A 19,399-nucleotide genomic window follows, 5' to 3' on the forward strand; every position below is an offset into this window, starting at 1 on the left:
AGTGAATGAGAGTTCCTGTTGTCCCACATCCTCATCAGCAATTGGTGTTGTCAGTGTTCTGGATTTTGGCCATTCTAATAGGCCAATATAGGTACATAGTGGTTATCTCATTGTTTTCACTTGCATTTCCCTGGTGATATATATTATGATGAGTATCTTTTCATATGCTTATTTGTCATCTGTATACTTTCTTTGATGAGGTGTCTGTTAAGGTCCTTGGGCCATTTTTAAACTGTGTTGTTCATTTTCTTATTGTTAAGTTTTAAAAGTTCTTTGTATATTTTAGATAACAGTCTTTTATCAGATATGTCTTTTGAAAATATTTCCCCAGTCTGTGGCCTATCATCTTACTCTCTTGACATTGTCTATGTAAGAGAAGTTTTTAGTTTTAATGAAGTCCACCTTATCAAGTATTTCTTTCATGAGTCATGCCTTTGGTATTGTATCTAAAGAGTCATCAACAAGGTTATCTAGGTTTTCTTCCGTTATTGTTTAGAATGTTTATACTTTTGTGTTTTACATTTAGGTCTGTGACCCATTCTGAGATAATTTAAAACTTTAAATAGTTGGTACACAATATTATATTATGTTAGTTTCAGGTGTATAATATAGTGGTTAGACATTCTTATACCTTAAAATGTGATGTCAGCCCATTAATTCTAGTCACTGTGCAAACTTATTGACTATATCCCCCTTCCCCTTTTTACCCATCCCCTTATCCCCCCTCTTCCGGTAACCATCACTTTGTTCTCTGTTTTTATGAGTCTGTTTGTTTGTTTGTTTGTTCATTTGTTTTGTTGTTTTAGATTCCACATGTAAGTGAGACCATATGGTGCTTGTCTTTTTCTGCCTGCTGACATATTTCACTTAACATGATACCCTCTAGAGCCATCCATGTTGCCGCAAATGGCAAGATTTCATTCTTTTTTATTGTTGTATAATATATAATCTCACAACTTCTTTATCCATTAATCTATGCATTGACATTTAGGATTTTGAGTTAATTTTTTTATTGTCTAAAGTTTTACATATGTCTTCTTTTACCCCAATTGACCACCCCCCAGCCATTCCCACCCAGGGCAAGCCCTCACTGACCCAGTGTCTGTGTCCATTGGTTATGCTAATATGCATGCATACAAATCCTTTGGTTGCTCTCTAACCCCACGTCCCCTACCATTTGTCTCTGGATCTATTCTTATTCATCAAATTATGTTGATCATTATATCCCACATATGAGTGAGATCATGTGATATTTATCTTTCTCCGACTAGCTTATTTTGCTTAGCATAATGCTCTCCAGTTCCATCCATGCTGTTGCAAATGATAAAAGTTCCTTCTTTTCTATAGCAGCATAGTATTCCATTGTGTAGATGTACCTCAGTTTTCTAATCCACTTATCTGCTGATGGGCACTTAGGCTGTTTCCAAATCTTAGCTATTGTAAATTATGCTGCTATGAACATAAGGGTGCATATATCCTTTCTGATTGGTGTTTCTGGTTTCTTGGGCTATAGTCCTAGAAGTGGGGTTACTTGGTCAAATGGGAGTTCCATTTTTAACTTTTTGAGGAAACTCCATACTGTCTTCCACAGTAGCTGCACCAGTCTGCATTCCTACCAGCAATGCACGAGGGTTCCTTTTTCTCCACATCCTTGCCAGCACTTGTCAAGTTTGTTGATTTGTTGATGATAGCCATTCTGACAGGTATGAGATAGTATCTCATTGTTGTGTTGATTTGCATCTCTCTGATGATTAGTGACTTTGAGAATGTTTTCATATGTCTCTGGACCTTTTGTAGGTCCTCTTTCGAAAAGTATCTATTTAGATCCTCTACCCATTTTTTAAAATATATTTTATTGATATTTTTTACAGAGAGGAAGAGAGAGGGATAGAGAGTTAGAAACATCAATGAGAGAGAAACATCGATCAGCTGCCTCCCCCACACCCCCTACTGGGGATGTGCCTGCAACCAAGGTACATGCCCCTGACCGGAATCGAACCCGGGACCCTTGAGTCCGCAGGTCGACGCTCTATCCACTGAGCCAAACCGGTTTCAGCCGCCTCTACCCATTTTTTGATTGGATTGTTTATCTTCCTTTTTTTTTTTTAAGGTTGTATGAGTTCTCTGTAAATTTTGGAGATTAAACCCTTATCAGAAATATCATTGGCAAATATGTTCTCCCATGCAGTGGAGTTCCATGTTGTTTTGTAGATGGTTTCTTTTACTGTGCAGAAGCTATATATTTTTTTCACTGTCCAAGGTTTATTTGGCATTTTAGTTGGTATGACACTTGGATAGTTGGCTGTATTATTTATATGTAGACTTTTCTTTTACATTATATGGCAATGTACACTAATCTGATACATACAGTACACAGAATAAGATCCTTTAGAACAGTTATGCACAAAACATGCAATATTGGATTTACATTGGATCCCAGTATGTGATTGATTGGAGAAAAGGAACCACAAGTTATGTAACACACAGTGAACATACATCTAGTCTGAAGGGCAACTGTAATGTGAGCAACATTGGCAGTGGTGCCTTTGAGGAGGTGGGACTATTTCACACTAAGCAGTTTAGGACTACACAAGATAAGGACCATCCAGCATCAGGATGCAGATGCTGGGTTTTATGAACCATTACTATCTCTATCTTTAGGAAACTGATGTTCTTAGTCACAGATCAGATAAAAAGGACAATATGCAATCTCCAACTAAAATCCTGCTGTAGCCTAGACAGAGAGGTGGTATGACATTAGAAGACTTTAAAACTGCAGCTCTTTCTGGATCCCCCACAGTGTATCTGCACTCTTCTTCAAACAGGCCTCTTCCTCAGGTGTGAGAGTCACCTTCACAACATCTGAGATTCCATTCTGTCCCAAGATGCAAGGAACACTAAGGAAGACGTCGTCTTTTATTCCATAGAGACCCTTAATCATGGTAGAAATTGGATGCACCTGCCTAAGATTCTTCATCATACTTTCTGCTAAATCTGCCACAGACAGGCCAATGGCCCACGATGTATAGCCTTTCAGTTTGATTACCTCATAAGCACTGTCAACCAGCTGCTTGTGAACTTGTTTCCACTGTTCTTTATCTGCATCAGTGCCTAAATCAGGGTGCAGATTCTTTAGGGAGACACCAGCAACATTCACTCCACTCCATACACGCACACTAGAGTCTCCATGCTCCCCAAGGACCCACCCATGACAGCTTAATGGGTGAACTCCCAGCCTCTCCCCCATCAGGTATCGGAACCAGGCTGAATCCAGATTGCAACCACTTCCAATAATACGGTTTTTGGGAAAGCCGCTTAACTTCCAAGCCACCAGCAGCTGCAGTGGAACCCGTGCCAGATGGAGGTAGGAGAGGTGCGTCTTGCACCACCCAGGTTCTCAGACTCCTGCGCCAGCATCAAGGCCTCGGATGCCAGCACCTTGTTATCTGCAACAACTCCGCGGCCCCGGTGCTACCCAGACAGAAGTTTTGCTTGCCTCACCTATCCAGCCCGGAGCCAGTTTCTCCATCTACTCTTGCCACCTGCTGCCCACCCGCCTCTCAGACACACGAGCCAGGGACTCACTGCAGGGTGGGCGCAGATGCTCCTTCCTGCCCCCAAGGGTCCGGCCTCAGTGGCACCAGAGCCCATGACCTGCCCCTGGGAGGGTGGGTCCGGGCTAGGGATCCACAGACCCTCCTCTCTAATGTCCCACCCAGCAGTGGGGGAGGGGGCAACCTCCCTCCTTTCCAGGCCCCATCCCAGCGCAGAGGCTGGGGCACATCTCCACTCCCAACACCCTCTGAAACCCTGGGAACAAATGCCCACTTGCCCAGCCAGGACGGGTGCCTCAGGCTCCCTACCCTCACAAGTCTGCACCTGGCCTTGCCAGTGGCTGCCGCTCCCTTCAACCATCAGCCCGCCAGCACGGGAGGAGAGAAGAGGAGGAGGGAAGCTGTTGGTGCGACTCTGTTGGGTTCAGCTGGCCTGCCTGAAAGCTCTGCCCATGTGCCTCCCTGCTTCACCTCTGCTGAGGGGACCCCACCCCTGATGCATGTTCATCAGGGTTGCTGCCATCTTAGGAAAGTCAAAGCCCGGCTGACTGCCAAGGCCTCAGGCAGTAGATGCCCTGCGGTTGCCATGACAAAGAGGTCATGGAGGGTCAAGAAACTGCCTCTGGTTGAAGCAGGTGCTGTGGGAGCAAAGGGATAAAAAAAGTGGTTATGTCCAACAGCCATCTAACTCCACACGTGGTGTGTGAATTAGTTATTGTTAGAACCGAATTTAGTACTGGTGTGCCCCATTTTAAGCAGATCCCCCAAATAGACTTACCATGTGGATAATTCACTTTACTACAGAAAGAATGCAGAAAGATTCTTGAAATAAGCAAAAATATTTTGCACCTCGTAGCACGAAACGTTTAAACATCATTAAAAATAATCTCTATGAGTAAAGGGAGTTGATATTAACAAAATCTAATATATCCAATTCAAAATGTCATTCAGAAATGCATCTTCTATGTAAAATCAAAGTATGGGATCTAGGGCTTGGAAAAAGCAACTTTACTCTGCTCTACCTGCTCATTCCCTCAGCCTTATGCTTTGCACAAAAGTCTCAATAAAGAGATGGAGCAGAAGGAAAAGTAATGCTTCATGGCACTGAAATGTATCCGTTTCTTTAACAAATATTATAAAATTTGTATTAACTTTGTGCCTGTATTATAGAAACAAAATACAGCTTTGTCCCTATCTTCAAAGGCCTTAAAGTCTCTGTGAGTTCCTGGTAAGGTAAACCCGTAAATAGCCAAAGAAGGAGCAGGTTCCAATACAATTCTTATTATAAAAATTACTGATTTAAAAATCTGTCCTCACTCTCCCTCTAGAATAAGAATTAAAAGGAGTAAATAAATATAATGAAGGAATCCGAACTCCTTTAGGGACCCCAACCCTCAGGGACTAACACAGGTTTTGTGAGGCCTAAAGTTTACTGAACCTGAAGGACTAATTTTAGGGGGTGGGGGGAGGATTTTTTAAATAAGGTTCAAAAATGACTTTATTTAGAATAAGAAAATAAATTACAAATAACTGTAGGCTTGGGGAATCTGTCCCTTTCTCTTTTAAATCATTTCAGGCAAAATGCTGCTGGTTGTAACTTGCTTGCTCTCTCCCCCAGAACAAATCCAGCTCTCACAGGGGGCTCTGAAGCTTTTCCATAAAAAAACCACAAACATTTCAACAACACTCCTTTCTGGACAAAATTCACTCTTTTTAGATTTTTTAATTTTATCAAAGTAGTAAATACATAGTTCATAATGTATTTTTTTTCCTAATAGGTAGGTAGTGTAGTGGTATATCATTGTTGTTTTTATTCTATTGTTGACACTATTATAGATGTCTCCCATTTCCCCCTCTTTACCCTCTTCCACTCAGCACTCCCACCTGTGGCCATCACCACACTTTTGTCTATGTCCATCCCCCTCCCCTCGGTCAGTCCCTCCCATCCTATATAATAAAAGGCTAAGATGCAAATCGACCGAACGGTGGAACGAGTTGCTATGATGCACACTGATCACCAGGGGGCAGACGTTCAATGCAGGAGCTTCCCCCTGGTGGTCAGTGCCACTCAGCCAGAAGCCCTGAGCCGGGCTCATGGCTGGCAAGCCTCTCCCGCCTCGGTAGCAGAGCTAAGTATGTCTGACTGATGGCTTAAGCTCACTCCCCCTAGGACATCACCCGAAGGCTCCTGGACTGTGAGAGGGCACAGGCCAGGCTGAGGGACCCCAGCCATATGCACATTGGGGGTGACCAGGTTGGCAGGGGAGGGCCATTAGGGGCAACCAGGCAGGCAGGCAGAGGCAGTTAGGGGCGATCAGGCGGCAAGGGAGCAGTTAAGAGCATTAGGCAGGCAGGCAGGTGAGTGGTTAGGAGCCAGTGGTCCTGAATTGGGAGAGGGATGTCCGACTGCCAGTGGTCCTGGATTGGAAGAGGGATCCGACCTAAACTGGCAGTTGGACATCCCATGAGGGGTCCCAGATTGGAGAGGGCGAAGGCCAGGCTGAGGTACCCCCACCCTCGTGCATGAATTTCATGCACCAGGCCTCTAGTTTTTTCATAATCATTTGTATTTCTGTGGGATCAGTTGTTACTTCACCTCTTTCATTTCTGATTTTGTTTATTTGGGTCCTCTCTCTCTGCTTCTTGGTGAGCCTGGATAGAGATTCATCAATCTTGTTTATCCTTTCAAAGAACCAGCTCTTGTTTTTGTTGATCTTTTGTATTTTTTTTTGTCTCTATGTCATTTATCTTTGCTCTGATCTTTATTATTTCCTTTCTTCTTCTTACGCTGGGCTTTTCCTGTTGCTCTCTTTCTAACTCTTTGAGTTGTAGGGTTAGATAATTTACTACCATTGTTTTTTGTTTTTTGAGATAGGCCTGTAGTGCTATGAACTTTCCTCTCAAGACTGCGTTCACTGTGTCCCATAGATTTTGGATTGTTGTGTTTTCATTGTTATTTGTTGTCATGATGCTTTATATTTCTTCTTTGATCTCTTTGGTAACCCAGTCATTGTTTAATAGCATGCTCTTTATCCTCCAGGTGTTTGATTTTTTTTATTGTTTTTATGGTAGTTTATTATTAATTTTATGCCATTGTGATCTGAGAAGATGCTTGATATGATTTCTATCTTCTTGAATTTGATATATGGGTCATGTTTTCTTATCCACTCAGCTACTCTATGTCTTTTGATTGGGGCATTTAATCCATTTACATTTAAAGTTATTCTTGATAGGTACTTGTTTGTTGCCATTTTTATTCTTTATGCCTGTGTTCCTTCTTCCATTCCTATTTCTTCTTTTTACAGCAGACCCTTTATCATTTCTTGCATAGCTGGTTTGGTGGTGATAAGCTCCCTTAGTCCTTTTTTGTCTGTGAAGCTCCTGATTTCTCCCTCAATTTTGATTGATAGTCTTGCTGGGTACAGTATTCTTGGATTCAGACCCTTGTTTTGCATGACTTTGTATATTTCATTCCATTCCCTTCTGGCCTGATGTGTTTCTATTGAGAAATTAGTCTTTAGTCTTATGGGGGGTCCTTTGTAGGTAACTTTCTGTTTCTCTCCATATAAACTTTAAGATTCTTTGTCATTGGTGTTTGCCAATTTAATTATAATGTGTCTTGGGTTTGGTCTTTGGGGTTCATCTTGTTTGGGACTCTGTGAGCTTCTTGGACTTGTGTGTGTATTTTTCTTCCTGATATCGGGGAAGTTTTTTGTCATTATTTCTTCAAACAGGTTTTCTATTCCTTGCTCAGTTTCCTCTCCTTCTGGCACCCCTATTATGCAGAAGTTGTTTCGTTTGGTGTTGTCCCAAAGTTCCCTTCTGTTTTTAAAATTTTTTTTTCTAGAGGCTGCTCTGGTTGGGTATTTTTTCCTACCTTGTCTTCTAGCTCACTGAGGCATTCCTCCACTGCTTCTAGTCTACTGTGGATGCTTCCTATAGAGTTCTTTATTCCAGCGATGTAATTTTTTATTTCTTCTTGGTTCTTCTTAATTTCCCCTTGGTTCTTACACATATTGTTGAATTTGTCTTCCATTCTTTTCAGCAACCTTATGACTATTGCTCTGAATTCTTCTTCTGTCATGTTGCTTGCCTCCATTTCGTTTACTTCCTTTTCTGGTGATTCCTCCTTTTCTTTCATATGTGAGTTGTTTCTTTGTTTCCCCATGATCACTCCTTTCAGGGTGTCTGGTTATGTACCTCTCTCTCTCCTGTGCTGACTTTCTCTAGGCAATATCTGACCTTTCTGTCCATGGATTGCCTTACCAGCTGTGTTTAATTTGCCAGTTCTGGGTGGGTATTGTTCCATTCAGCTGTTCATTCTATCTGCTCTGTGAGAAGGCACAGGGCCCATCTGTATTTTGGGCACTGCTTTGTCTCCCCCTGGACAGCCTGCGGTCAGGGAGGTTGGAATACTGGTGTTTGTTGGTTCGCAGCTGAGGCAGCTGGTCCCTGGGCATTGTGGTTGTAAGGTCCCGGGAAGTATCTGAATTCTCCCCGGTTGAAGATAAGGCTGGGCTTCTGATCACAGTCAGTCTCTTGATCACAGCTTGTATCCCCTTCAAGGTGGCATGGTCTGTTCAGCAGAGTTGGCCATTTTGGGAGAGATTTCAGCAGCAGTAAAGGCTGCTCGGCCAGGGGAGTCCGGTCCGCCAGTCCCCAACAGTGCCTTGTAATATAGCTGTCCCTCACTTACAAATACAGACACTCCCCACATGTCCACACACTCTCTTGTTCTCTAACTCACACATTATCTTGCAACCTGCCATCCCGTTGGCAGCCATATTGGATCCGTCTTGAGTTAATTTTTTATAAGGGTGTAAAGTCTGTATCTAGATTAATTTTTTTGCATGTGGATTTCCAGTTGTTCCAGCATCATTTGTAGAAAAAAAAAGTCTTTGATCCATTGTATTGCTTTTGCTTTCTTGTCAAAGTTCAGTTGACTATATTTATGTGGATCTATCTCTGGGGTCTCCATTCTGTTCCAGTGATCTATTTGTCTATTTTGTCCATCTCCTTCAATATTGTGTTGGCTATTTGGGGTCTTTTGCCTCTCCATATAAACTTTAAAATCAATTTGTGGATATCCACAAAAGAACTTGCTTGGATTTTTTTGAGATTGTATTAAATCTACAGATAAAGTTTGGAACTGATATTCTGACAATATTGAATCTCCCTATGCATGAACATGGAATATCTCTCTGTTTATTTAGTTCTTTTAAGTATTGTTTTTAAGCATTTTGTAGGTGTACTCATATAGAGTTTGTACATATTTTGTAAAACTTATACCTAAGTATATCATTTTGGGGGGAGCTAGTGTAAATGGCATTTGTTTTGATTTCAAATCCCACTTGGAATTTGTTGGAATATAGCAAAGTGATGGATTTTTCCAGAAGATTTTTAGTTGATTCTTTCAGGTTTTCTATATAGATGATCATATCATCTACAAACAAAGGCAGTTTTATTTCTTCCTTCCCAATTTGTATACCTGTTATTTCATTTTCTTGTATTATTGTATTAGCTATAACTTCCATTATAATTTTTAAAAGGAGTGTTGGGAGGGGACATCCTTGCCTTGTATCAGATCTTAGTGGTAAAACTGCCAGTTTCTCACCATTAAGTGTGATATTAGCATTAGGTTTCTTAATATATATTTAAAAATTAATCTAATTTGTGTTTTACACTTTAAAATTTGAAATAATTTTAAATTCATAGGAAATAGCCAAGATACTTCAGAGAGGTCCCATGAATCTTTCTTCCAGTTTCTCCCAATGGTTATATCTTATGTAATTATGCTACAATATCAAAACCTGGAAATTGACATTGGTACATTACATGTGTTTAGTTCTATATAATTTCATCACATGTGTAGGTTCGTGAAATCACCACCATAATCAAGATACAGAACTATTCCATTACCACAAAAATCTACTTTGTGCTACTCTTCATAGTTCCATCCATTCTACTCATCCACCATCCCTAACTTCTAGCAACTACAAATTTGTTTTCCATCTCTATAATATTATTTCAAAAAAGTTATATAAGTAGAGTCATATAGTATGTGACTTTTTCAAATTGGCTTTTTCACTCAGCATAATTATATGAAGATACATATTTAAAGTGAGTTTCTTGAAGACAGCATATAGTTTGGGCATTTCTTTTCAAATTTTCTATCCACTCTGCCAATCTATGTCTTTTTGAATTTTAAAAAGACTTTTCGATTAGAGTTGACATTTAATATGGTGTATAGCATAGTATACAGCATAATGATTACACATTTATATAACTTACAAAGTAATTCCCCCAACAAGTCTTGCAGTAAACTGACACCATATATACTTATTAAAAGATTGACTATAATCCTTATGCTGTACTTTACATCCTCATTTTGTAATGATCAATTTGTACTTCTTAATCCCTCCACCTTTTTCACCCAGCCCCCAACTTCCTTCTGATACTCTGTATCTGTGAGTTTGTTTCCATATGTAAGAGAAATCATATGGTGTTTGTTTTTCTCATTTGACTCATCTAGGTCCATCCATGCTTTTACAAATGGTAAGATTTCATTCTTTTTATGGCTGAGTAATATTTCATCGTGTATATGTACCACATCTTCTTTATCCATTCATCTTTTTTCCCCCTAACAGCAAGTTTATTTGTAATTGGAGTTAAGGATTATTTTAATGCATGCTGAGAAAAAATAATACTCCAAACTTCTAGGTTACTATCTTATAGGGAATACAAGACAATGTTAGAAGAGGCTTTGGCACACACAACTATTGTAACAAGATTATCAGAACACACTATTAAAACCTTATTATCAGAACACTCACATATTACCTACTTTTACGTTAGATCAGCTTCATGGACAGCTCATCTTCTAGTTTCTCACTGGCTATTTGAGTAAATAGCATTCAAGGTTAAACATTATGACTGGGCAGTAGGGAAGAAATATAGAAGTGGTAAGCATCACAACATTTCAGAGTCTACATATACTAATACAACAGTAAGATTAAGAAACAGTATTTCAATTTCTTTTCTGAAACAACATTTGGCAATGCTTAGCGCATGAGAAGACACTGCTTTGGCCTATCCACTCTTTCCAGCTTTTGAAAGTGTTTCCTGGCATTGCGGATGTTATCAGAGTAGCTGCAGAAGGAATAGATGGATCAGACATCACAACCATTACATAAGTGTTGGATGTAAAGATATCAATAAAAACAGCAAAGTTAGAGTTCCCAACTTCCATGCTCTGGAAAGAAGCAGCCAGCTTGCTGCAGCTCAACTTAATGTTGCTGATTTTTTAAAATCTGCGGGCATCACGCTGCTCTTTACACTGATAGTGAGAAATCACCAGAAAAGTAGCTCTCTCAAATAGAAGCACTTCATTGGCCTTGGTAATTTTAGCAAAATTCCTCAGGTTCATTTCTAGCTGCTGAACATTGGCAATCAGCTGATAAACAATGCTGGACTAAGCCTTATAGAGAGTTTCATCCCAGATAAATGTCCAGAAGCAAGAACATTCCAGTGGGCGAGACAAACGCTTCAGATCTTCCCACTCTTTAAAAATCAAATCCCGCTGATCCTCCTGTACCAGATCCATCTCGTGCACCAAGCAAAAGATTTTGGCATCTGGAGAGTTCTGCAGAATGGTCTCCAGGCATGACTGGTAATAGTGCATGTCCTTTTCCAGTTTGTGGCTCTCCACATCAAAAACATAAATCAGAACCTCCACATTTTGGAAGATATTGTCTCGTTGGCTAGTGAAGTAGTTTTTCATGAAGGTGTCCTGTCCACCACAGTCCCACAGGTTCAACACCAGGTTTCCCAGAAATCGAACATGGGAATTTTCTACATCAAATGTCCTTGTATTTCCAACAGAGTCTCTGAGAGAGTAGGTGCTCAAACTGCTATTAATTTGAAGACTATGTAAACGGTCTAGTATTGTTGCACCAAGTTGATGCGTGTCTCTGGCAATATAACTTGCAAAGATAATAGATCTCATGCTGGTCTTACCAGACCCACTTTTACCCATCAATAGCACATTTTTCTTAAAGGCTGTATTTGCCAGCACCCACCCTGCTCTCTGGTGACGTGAAGGCAGCTTGGAGCGGACTGGCTTGTGTGGCTTCAGGGAGCGTGTTGAAGGGACAAACACCAAGGTCTCTGTGCTTGGCCCCTCTCCTGCACCAACTGCAGACACCATCTTTCCTTTCCTGGGTTGAGCCTCCATTCATCTTTTGATTGGTAAATTTCATCAATTTCCATTTAAAGTAATTATTGATAGATATGTACTTATTGACATTTTAGTAATTGTTTTCTATTGTTTTTGTAGTTCTTCTCTGTTCCTTTCTTATTCTTTTGCTCTCTTGTATGTTGATGACTTTCTGTAGTGTTGTGTTTGAATTCCTTAATCTTTATTTCTTGTAGAGTTTTGGTTTGTGGTTACCATGTGCTGCATAATTACCAGGCTGTGTGTACAGCAGTTTATTTAAACTGATGATCACTTAAGTTTGAACACACTCTAAACATACAAATATTTTTACTCACCTCAACCACATTTATATTTCATAATTACTTTTTACTTCTTTTTTTGTGTGTTTGTGTGTATACCTTAATTTACTGTTGTAGTTATATACAATCTTCCTACTTTTACATTTTAACCTTTATACTACCATTAGTGTTGGTTGATCTACTGATTTTATTATGTGTTTGCCTTTGTCAGTAAGAATTTGTCTTCGCAATATTTTCTTATTAATACTTTTATTTATTTTTTCTTAAAAAAGTCCTTTTAACATTTCTTGTAATGCTGGTTTGGTAATGATGATATCCTTCAGCTTTTTCTTGTCTTGGGATCTATCTCTCCTTTGATACTGAAAAAAAGCCTTTCTGGGTAGAGTACTCTTGGTTTTAGGTTCTTGACTTTCATCACTTTCAATACTTCATGCCAATCCTTTCTGGCCTGAAATATTTCTGTAGAGAAATCAGATGACAGTCTTACTTATTAATTTATTTTTTATTTATTGATTTTAGAGAGAGAGAGAGGAAGTGAGACACAGAGGAAGAGAGAGAGAGAGAGAATAGGTAGAGATTTGTTGTTTCACTTATTTATGCATTCATTGGTTGATTCTTGCATGTGCCCTGATCAGGGATCAAACCTGCAACCTTGGCATATCAGGGTGATGCTCTCATCAACTGAGCTATCTGGCCAGGTAACTATCTGTTACCTTGCTGCTTTTAAAAGTCTCTCTTTGTCTTTTAACTTTGGCATTTTAATTTTGATGTGACTTGGTGTAGGCTTCTTTGGATTCATCTTGTTGGCACTTTCTGTGTTTCCCAAAGTTATGTGTCTTTTTCTTTCACCACGTAAGGGAAGTTTTAAGTCATTATTTCTTTAAATGAATTCTCAATCCCTTTGTCTTTCTCACTTCTTGTTTCCATAGCCCTGTGCTGTTGATACTGCTATGCTTAATGTTGTCCCACAGGTTCATTAAACTATCCTCATTTTTAAAATTCTTATTTTTCTTTTTACTGTTCTGATTTTGTGTTTTCTGCTACATTGTCTTACAAGTCACTGTTTTGATCATCTGCTTCATCTAACCTGCTGTTGATTCCTTCTAGTGTATTTTTTATTATATTTAAATTAAATTTATTGGAGTGACATTGGTGGACATGATCATATAGGTTTCAGGTGTGGGTTTCTATGTTACAAGATTTATATGTTGTACCTTGTTCCCACCAACAAAAGTCAAATCTTCTCCCATCTATATATATAAAAGCCTAATATGCAAATTGTCCCTTCAGGAGTTCAACTGGGAGACCAGGAGTTAGATGGCTCACTATGATGTGTGCTGACCATCAGGGGGTGGTGTGGAATGAAGGAAGGCCCCAGCCAGCAGCCAGAAAAGGGAGGCCTCAGCTGGCAGCAGGGAGGCTCCAACCAGCCCTGATTGTCAACCAGGCCTAAGGACCCTATCTGTGCACAAATTTAATGCACCAGGCCTCTAGTCACCATATAATAGGAGCCTGTTTATCCCTCACTGCCTTCCCTCTGGCAACCACCACACTACTGTTTATGTTTATGAGTTTCAGTTTAATATCCCACATATGAGTGAAATCGTATGATTCTCAGCTGTTGCTGACTGACTTATTCCACTTAGTATAATATTCTCAGAGTCCACTTATGTTGTTGCAAATGTCAGTATTTCATCCTTTCTTCTGGCTGAGTAGTATTCCACTGTGTATATGTGCCACATCTTCTTTATCCAGTCCTCTATCATAGGACACTTTGATTATTTCTATGTCTTGGCCCGTGAATAATGCTGCAATGAACATACACGTGCATATATGTTTGTGAATACATGTTTTCTAGTTTTTTGGGTATATACCCAGGAGAGGGATTGCTGGGTCAGATGGTAGCTGTATAATTAGGTTTTTGAGGAATCCCTAGACTGCTTTCCATAGTGGTTGTACCAGTCTACATTCCCACCAGCAGTGAATGAGGATTCCCTTTTTTTACAACCTCTCCAACATTTGTTATTACTTGTCTTGTTGATAATGGCCACTCTTACAGGTGTGAGGTGGTACCTCATTGTAGTTTTTATTTGTATTTCCCTAATTACTCATGAGGTTGAACATCTTTTCATATATTTATTGGCTCTTTGTAATGTCCTCTGCCCACTTTTGATTGGATTGTTTGGTGTTGCACTTTTTGAGTTCTTTATATAATTTGGAAATTAAACCTTTGTTGGAGTTACTGTTTGCAAATAGCATCTCTCATCGGTTAGCTGCCTCTTTGTTTTGTTGTCAGTTTCTTTTGCTGTGCAGAAGCTTTTCATTTGATATCGTCCCATTCACTTACTTTTGGTTTTACTTCTCTTGCCTTTAGAGCTAAGTTCATAAAATGTTCTCTATGACCAAGATCCATAAGTTTTGTACCTGCATTTTCTTCTATGTGACTTATTGTTTTGGGTCTCATGTGTAGGTCTTTGATCCATTTTGAATTAATTTTTGTAAATGGGGACAAACTGTATTCCAGTGTCATTCATTTGCATGTGGCTTTCCAGTTTTCTCAGCGCCATTTATTGAAGAGAATATCTTTACTCCATTGTGTGTTTCTGGCTCCTTTGTGGAAAATTATCTGTCCATATACATGTGGTTATTCATCTGTGGTTTTCTTGTGATTTATTTATCTGGTTTTGGCATTAGGATAGTATTGGAGTCATAGAATGAATTGAAAGGTGTTCCCTCCTCTTCTATTTTTTTAATAAGAGTTTGTATAGGATTGGTGTTATTTCTCTCTTAAATGTTTGGAATTCACCAGTGAATCCTGTGATTCCTGATGAGTCTTTTATTTTGAACATTCTGCAGTTCTAATAAGGCCCTTGTCATCAATCTTTGTGTTTTAGTTGTGTTTCTCTTCTGTCTCCTTATTTCTTGTCTCTGCCTCTTGCCTCTTTCTCATACTCTCGGGTGAATTTTTGACAATTTGAGACTGTAAGGGCTGGCCAGTCCCCTCCAAGAAAGCTGAGGAAACTGTCCAATTTGTAGTTCCTCTAAACATTGATGGTTTTTTTGGTTCAAGAATCATGTGTGATATACTTTAGATACTAGTGTAGATAACTGACCATTGTGCTAAGCCAGTGGTTGCCAAATCAGTGGGCCATTAAATAGAACCTAGTTACCCCTGGAAGACTGGTGCAGGAGTTAGAAGGACTGCATTTTCAGAATTGATATGGGTGCTCCTAAGTGTGAATTTCTCTGGGCCTCAGTCTGACTGTCTGTAAAATTAGGAATGGAATACCTCAATCTTTTATTTAAAAAATGGAAGTAAACATACAATAACGGCAGAGAAAAGGATGCCAAATAACTTAATAAGTGGGTAATAAGACAATTTATAATTTCAGTGGTTATTCGACTTTACAAGTTTTGACACTCAAAAGTAGCCCATTAACATTGGTATGCTTTGAGACAAAGTGTGGAAAGTTAAAAATGGGATTTGTTTAGATGTAGAATGCTTCGAAAAGAATGTTTTTAGTATTGCTGTGCCAACCCAGAAAAACACCACCATGTTCTAATGAAGAATAAAATTTAAAACATTGACAGGATCAAATAATAGGACAAATATGAAAATACTTTTGGAATTCTTTAATAAAGGATTGATACAAATCTAGAGTAAACTTCTAAACCCAATAGTTGGATGATGAGTAGCTACCACAGTCAATAGATTGAGAGGCTGAAAGCTGAAATAAAGAGCTTGTTAACACAATGTTTTTCAGAAAACGAAAAAAGGTTTGGAATCAGCTTTCCTGAACAAGAGTGTTTCATTTATTCACTGGAAAAATAATTACCTAGCACTTAACTCTGGGTCCTGTATAAGGCTAGAGAAATAGTTAATAAAAGAAGCTCAGCTGGAGGTCACTCTCTGTCAGCCAGAGAGAGAATAGAGGTCAGGGCTCCTGCCATCACAGTTCCCAAGGAAAACCAAGTTGCTGTATTTCTCCCCTCTGGAGCTCTCTGGCTGACCCTAAAGTGTATTTGCTTTCCTCCTCTTAAAAGTGTTCTACCAATGCTTTCCATTATTTAATAGGTTCTGATCACCTAGCCAGATGTGTCAGCATACCATCAGCACAGTCCTGAGCTGCTTGCCACCTACCCCACATGGTCTCCATGTCCTACCTATGCCATTCTTACCATACCCACTAATCCCAACTAGGTTTAGTTTCTTTACCATGTTCTGTGGACCCTAAAGAGGGGTGGAGATGGAGCAGAAATAGGGGAATATTTCTGGCAACAGAGACTCCATTTCACAGTGCCATTTTCTCCAGCAATTTTGCAGTTAAGCCTCAGAACATGAATTCCTAATCATATTTGTCATTCCTTCATAGTACTGTTCACCTTATCAGGAAGCAGGGACTCTTGAATAGAGCCACCTCTTCCCCCATTACCACCCCCTTCACCTCTCGCTCTCTTTCTCTCATCTACTCCTTTCTTAGCTTTGCCTTTTCTTTGGCTTTGCTCCATTATTCCCAATTTGAGCTCCTGTTAGTTGTCCCAAACAACAGGAATTTGTGAAAGCATGTAATATACCAATATTTGGAGAGTTTGGCTCTTGGAGTATCTTCTCCCCCTCTTTCAACTCAGAGGGAGAGCTCAGCTAAGTTGGCTTTTGGCAGCCAAGGAATGAGGAATCTGGTCTCACATATGAGTTCTTTTCTGAGCAGTCTTCCTGTACTTCAAAGCCTATGATCCTGAGTAAGGAATCAGGGCACGAATTGAGCATTTGAGTTAAAACACTTATAGCATAAGGAATCTTGAGGGCCAATAGACCCAGGATGGAACTGGAAAGGTCAGGGCTCCACTCTTGCAATTCCTAGGCTAAACAGAAGTCCAGCTATCTGTGTGTTCCTAAAGTAGGAAAGGAGGGGGTACCTGTTGAATATAGATATTATGTTCACTTCAGGTACAGGCATTTTGGGGACCAACTCTCTGGGAGTACTAATTCACCTGAGGGTAGTGCTTGAGGTTGAAGAGAACTCTGAGAGCCACTGGATGAAAGCTGTGGATGATGGGTTTATACATAGTTAATCCTCAAAGTCCTAGGGCTTTGTTGGACAGAAAGTCAAAAGTTAGGCATTTGTTTAGCACTTAGTGCAGCTGTGGGTTTAAATAATGCCCTGTGCCTGAGCAAAAGTTGTGGGATGCCATATCTGATTTTGCCAGGTTGTTTAAAAATATGACCCTCTACATCACCTGTTAAAATCTACTTTTCACCCTTCCAAACTCTCCCACATCTCAGCTGCCTCATCAAAATATATTTGTCTTCCTCTTATGAGAGCAAGAGTAATATGGAAAACAATAAAAACTCCCTAGCTCTAAGACCAAGGACTGTCAAGAATTCTAGAATAACTCTACCAATGCCTTGTATTTTCCAAAAAGGAAAACTGAGTGCAAGAAAGGTAAAGGATAACCAATAGCACTTATTTATCATCAACATGTTTATTATAATTATAATTATAACTATTGTTTCTCCTTTTAAAAAATATAGTCATCCCTTGATTATTTTTCTTCCACTAAATTTCCTCTGATAATGTTTCCTGCTAACAATCCTTTACATACTTTCTCTTACATTATTAATCTAAGTATTAGATTACCTTACTTTTATTTAACATAGTAAAGTTTCTTTCACTTGGGATTTTGACCTCTCTCTAAATCTTTAAATAGAAAACTTTACTCTGGCCTTTAACCATGAAATTTATGAATTTCATTGCTCTTATTTTAAGAAATGTGTTTCTTATTCTACTGTAAGATCTTTTGAAACAAAGATAATATGTAATTTATTTAGCATCCCCAATGCTTGTGGGATTACCCTTTCTCAGTTCTAGAGAGGATGATAATTAACTGTTAAATAAGTGAATATCATATATGAATGGCTTCATTTAAATACACACACACACACACACACACACACACACACACACACACACACACACACATTTAGCATTTAAAAACTATATCAAAGTACTGTTTTCTATTCCTCCCATGAAGTATAGTTAAAAAACTGGATATTGTATGTGAAACAAATAAAAAAGTCTAAAGGGTAGAGAGAAAAAGGCCTATGGTCTCAGGACCAAAAGAACAACACAGCAATTTTCTTTTTGCCTCATATATCTTACATCTGGAGCTGAAAAAGCCCATCAACCAGAAATTCTAATGAGAATAGATAAAATAAGCCCCAAATAAAAGCCTGCTTTATTTAGAAAAATACAGGAAAGGGGTAGTCTAGCAAGATAGAATACTTTTAGACAATAACTGCAGCCAAATGCCATGGGAAAAAATGCTTTTCAACTGACCTTTACAAGTAAAGGCCGAGTGGAGAACCTAGACTTCTACACTCACCCAGCTGTAACAAGGTGTCTCAACCTGCCTTTCCCCTCCCATACTGAGATCCTGTCAGAGTAAACTGAGTAGGGAGCCAGGAATTCCATTATACTGTACCCCCATGAAGTTAGTGAAGACCATACAGAGAGCCTGGACTTTCACCATTGCCAGACTGTAACCTCCAACTCTCCTCCCATTCCTGGAGTAGTGCCAAGGTGATTACAGTAAAGGCCAAGCAGGAAAGCAGTATTTTCACCATCTCTTAGTATCATATCAGTTGAAGCAATGTGGGAAATAGTAGCAAGGGACCCCTACCTCTTCCAAAAAATAAAGTATCAGAGGAAGCCTAGTGGAAATCTTGAACACCAAACCCTGATCAGCAATAACAAAGCACCTATCCTCCACAGAGTGTCAATGGAGGCTAAGCAGGGAACATGGACTTCCACCCCCATTTCTTCCACTCCATCCAGCAATAAAAAGGTGGGTGCCTTGCTGGCACAGTGTCATAGAAGGTCTACTAAAAAATAAGATTTAAATTAGATCCAGAGTCTCATAATATAATATCCAAAATGTCTAGGATACAATAGAAAACCACTTGCTACATCAAACACTAGGAAATCTCAACTTCAATGAGACAAGATAATTAATTTATACCAACAACTAAATGAAAAAGATGTTAGAGTTATTTGATAAGGATTTTAAAGCAGCCATCATAAAAATGTTTCAGTGAACAATTAAATGCTTATTGAATGGGCTCCACAACAGAATGGAGAGGACAGAGGAAAGAATGAGTGAACTTGAAGATAGAATAATAGAAATTATCTAATCTAAACAACACAGAGAAAATAAATTAGAAAAAAAAAAGAAAAGAGACTCAAGGAACTGCAAGGCTGTAATAAAAGATGCAACATTCCTGTCATTAGAGGAGTCCTGGACAAAGAGCAGGAATGAGTGGCTGAAAAAAT

General features: G+C 39.3%; 2 protein-coding genes and 1 pseudogene across 5 annotated transcripts in view; all 3 read right to left on the minus strand.

The window, feature by feature from the left end:
• Positions 1 to 19,399, minus strand: part of SLC16A2 (solute carrier family 16 member 2) — a 212,681-nt gene that overhangs the window by 15,613 nt on the left and 177,669 nt on the right. The gene's annotated exons all lie outside the window — the stretch shown is intronic.
• On the minus strand, positions 2,253 to 5,472 carry LOC307095998 (L-lactate dehydrogenase A chain-like; the record flags this gene model as incomplete). The annotated part of the gene is made up of 2 exons (XM_079765618.1): positions 2,253 to 3,379; positions 5,416 to 5,472. The coding sequence occupies 2 exons, from the start codon at positions 5,470 to 5,472 to the stop codon at positions 2,768 to 2,770; spliced, it is 669 nt and encodes a 222-aa protein (XP_079621744.1). The 3' UTR covers positions 2,253 to 2,767.
• Positions 10,616 to 11,849, minus strand: LOC307096330 (ras-related GTP-binding protein A-like; annotated as a pseudogene). The gene has a single exon. The product of its transcript is annotated as a ras-related GTP-binding protein A-like (transcript).

The sequence above is a fragment of the Cnephaeus nilssonii genome (assembly GCF_951640355.1).
Source record: "Cnephaeus nilssonii genome assembly, chromosome: X".
In the NCBI taxonomy this organism is placed as follows: Eukaryota; Metazoa; Chordata; class Mammalia; order Chiroptera; family Vespertilionidae; genus Cnephaeus; species Cnephaeus nilssonii.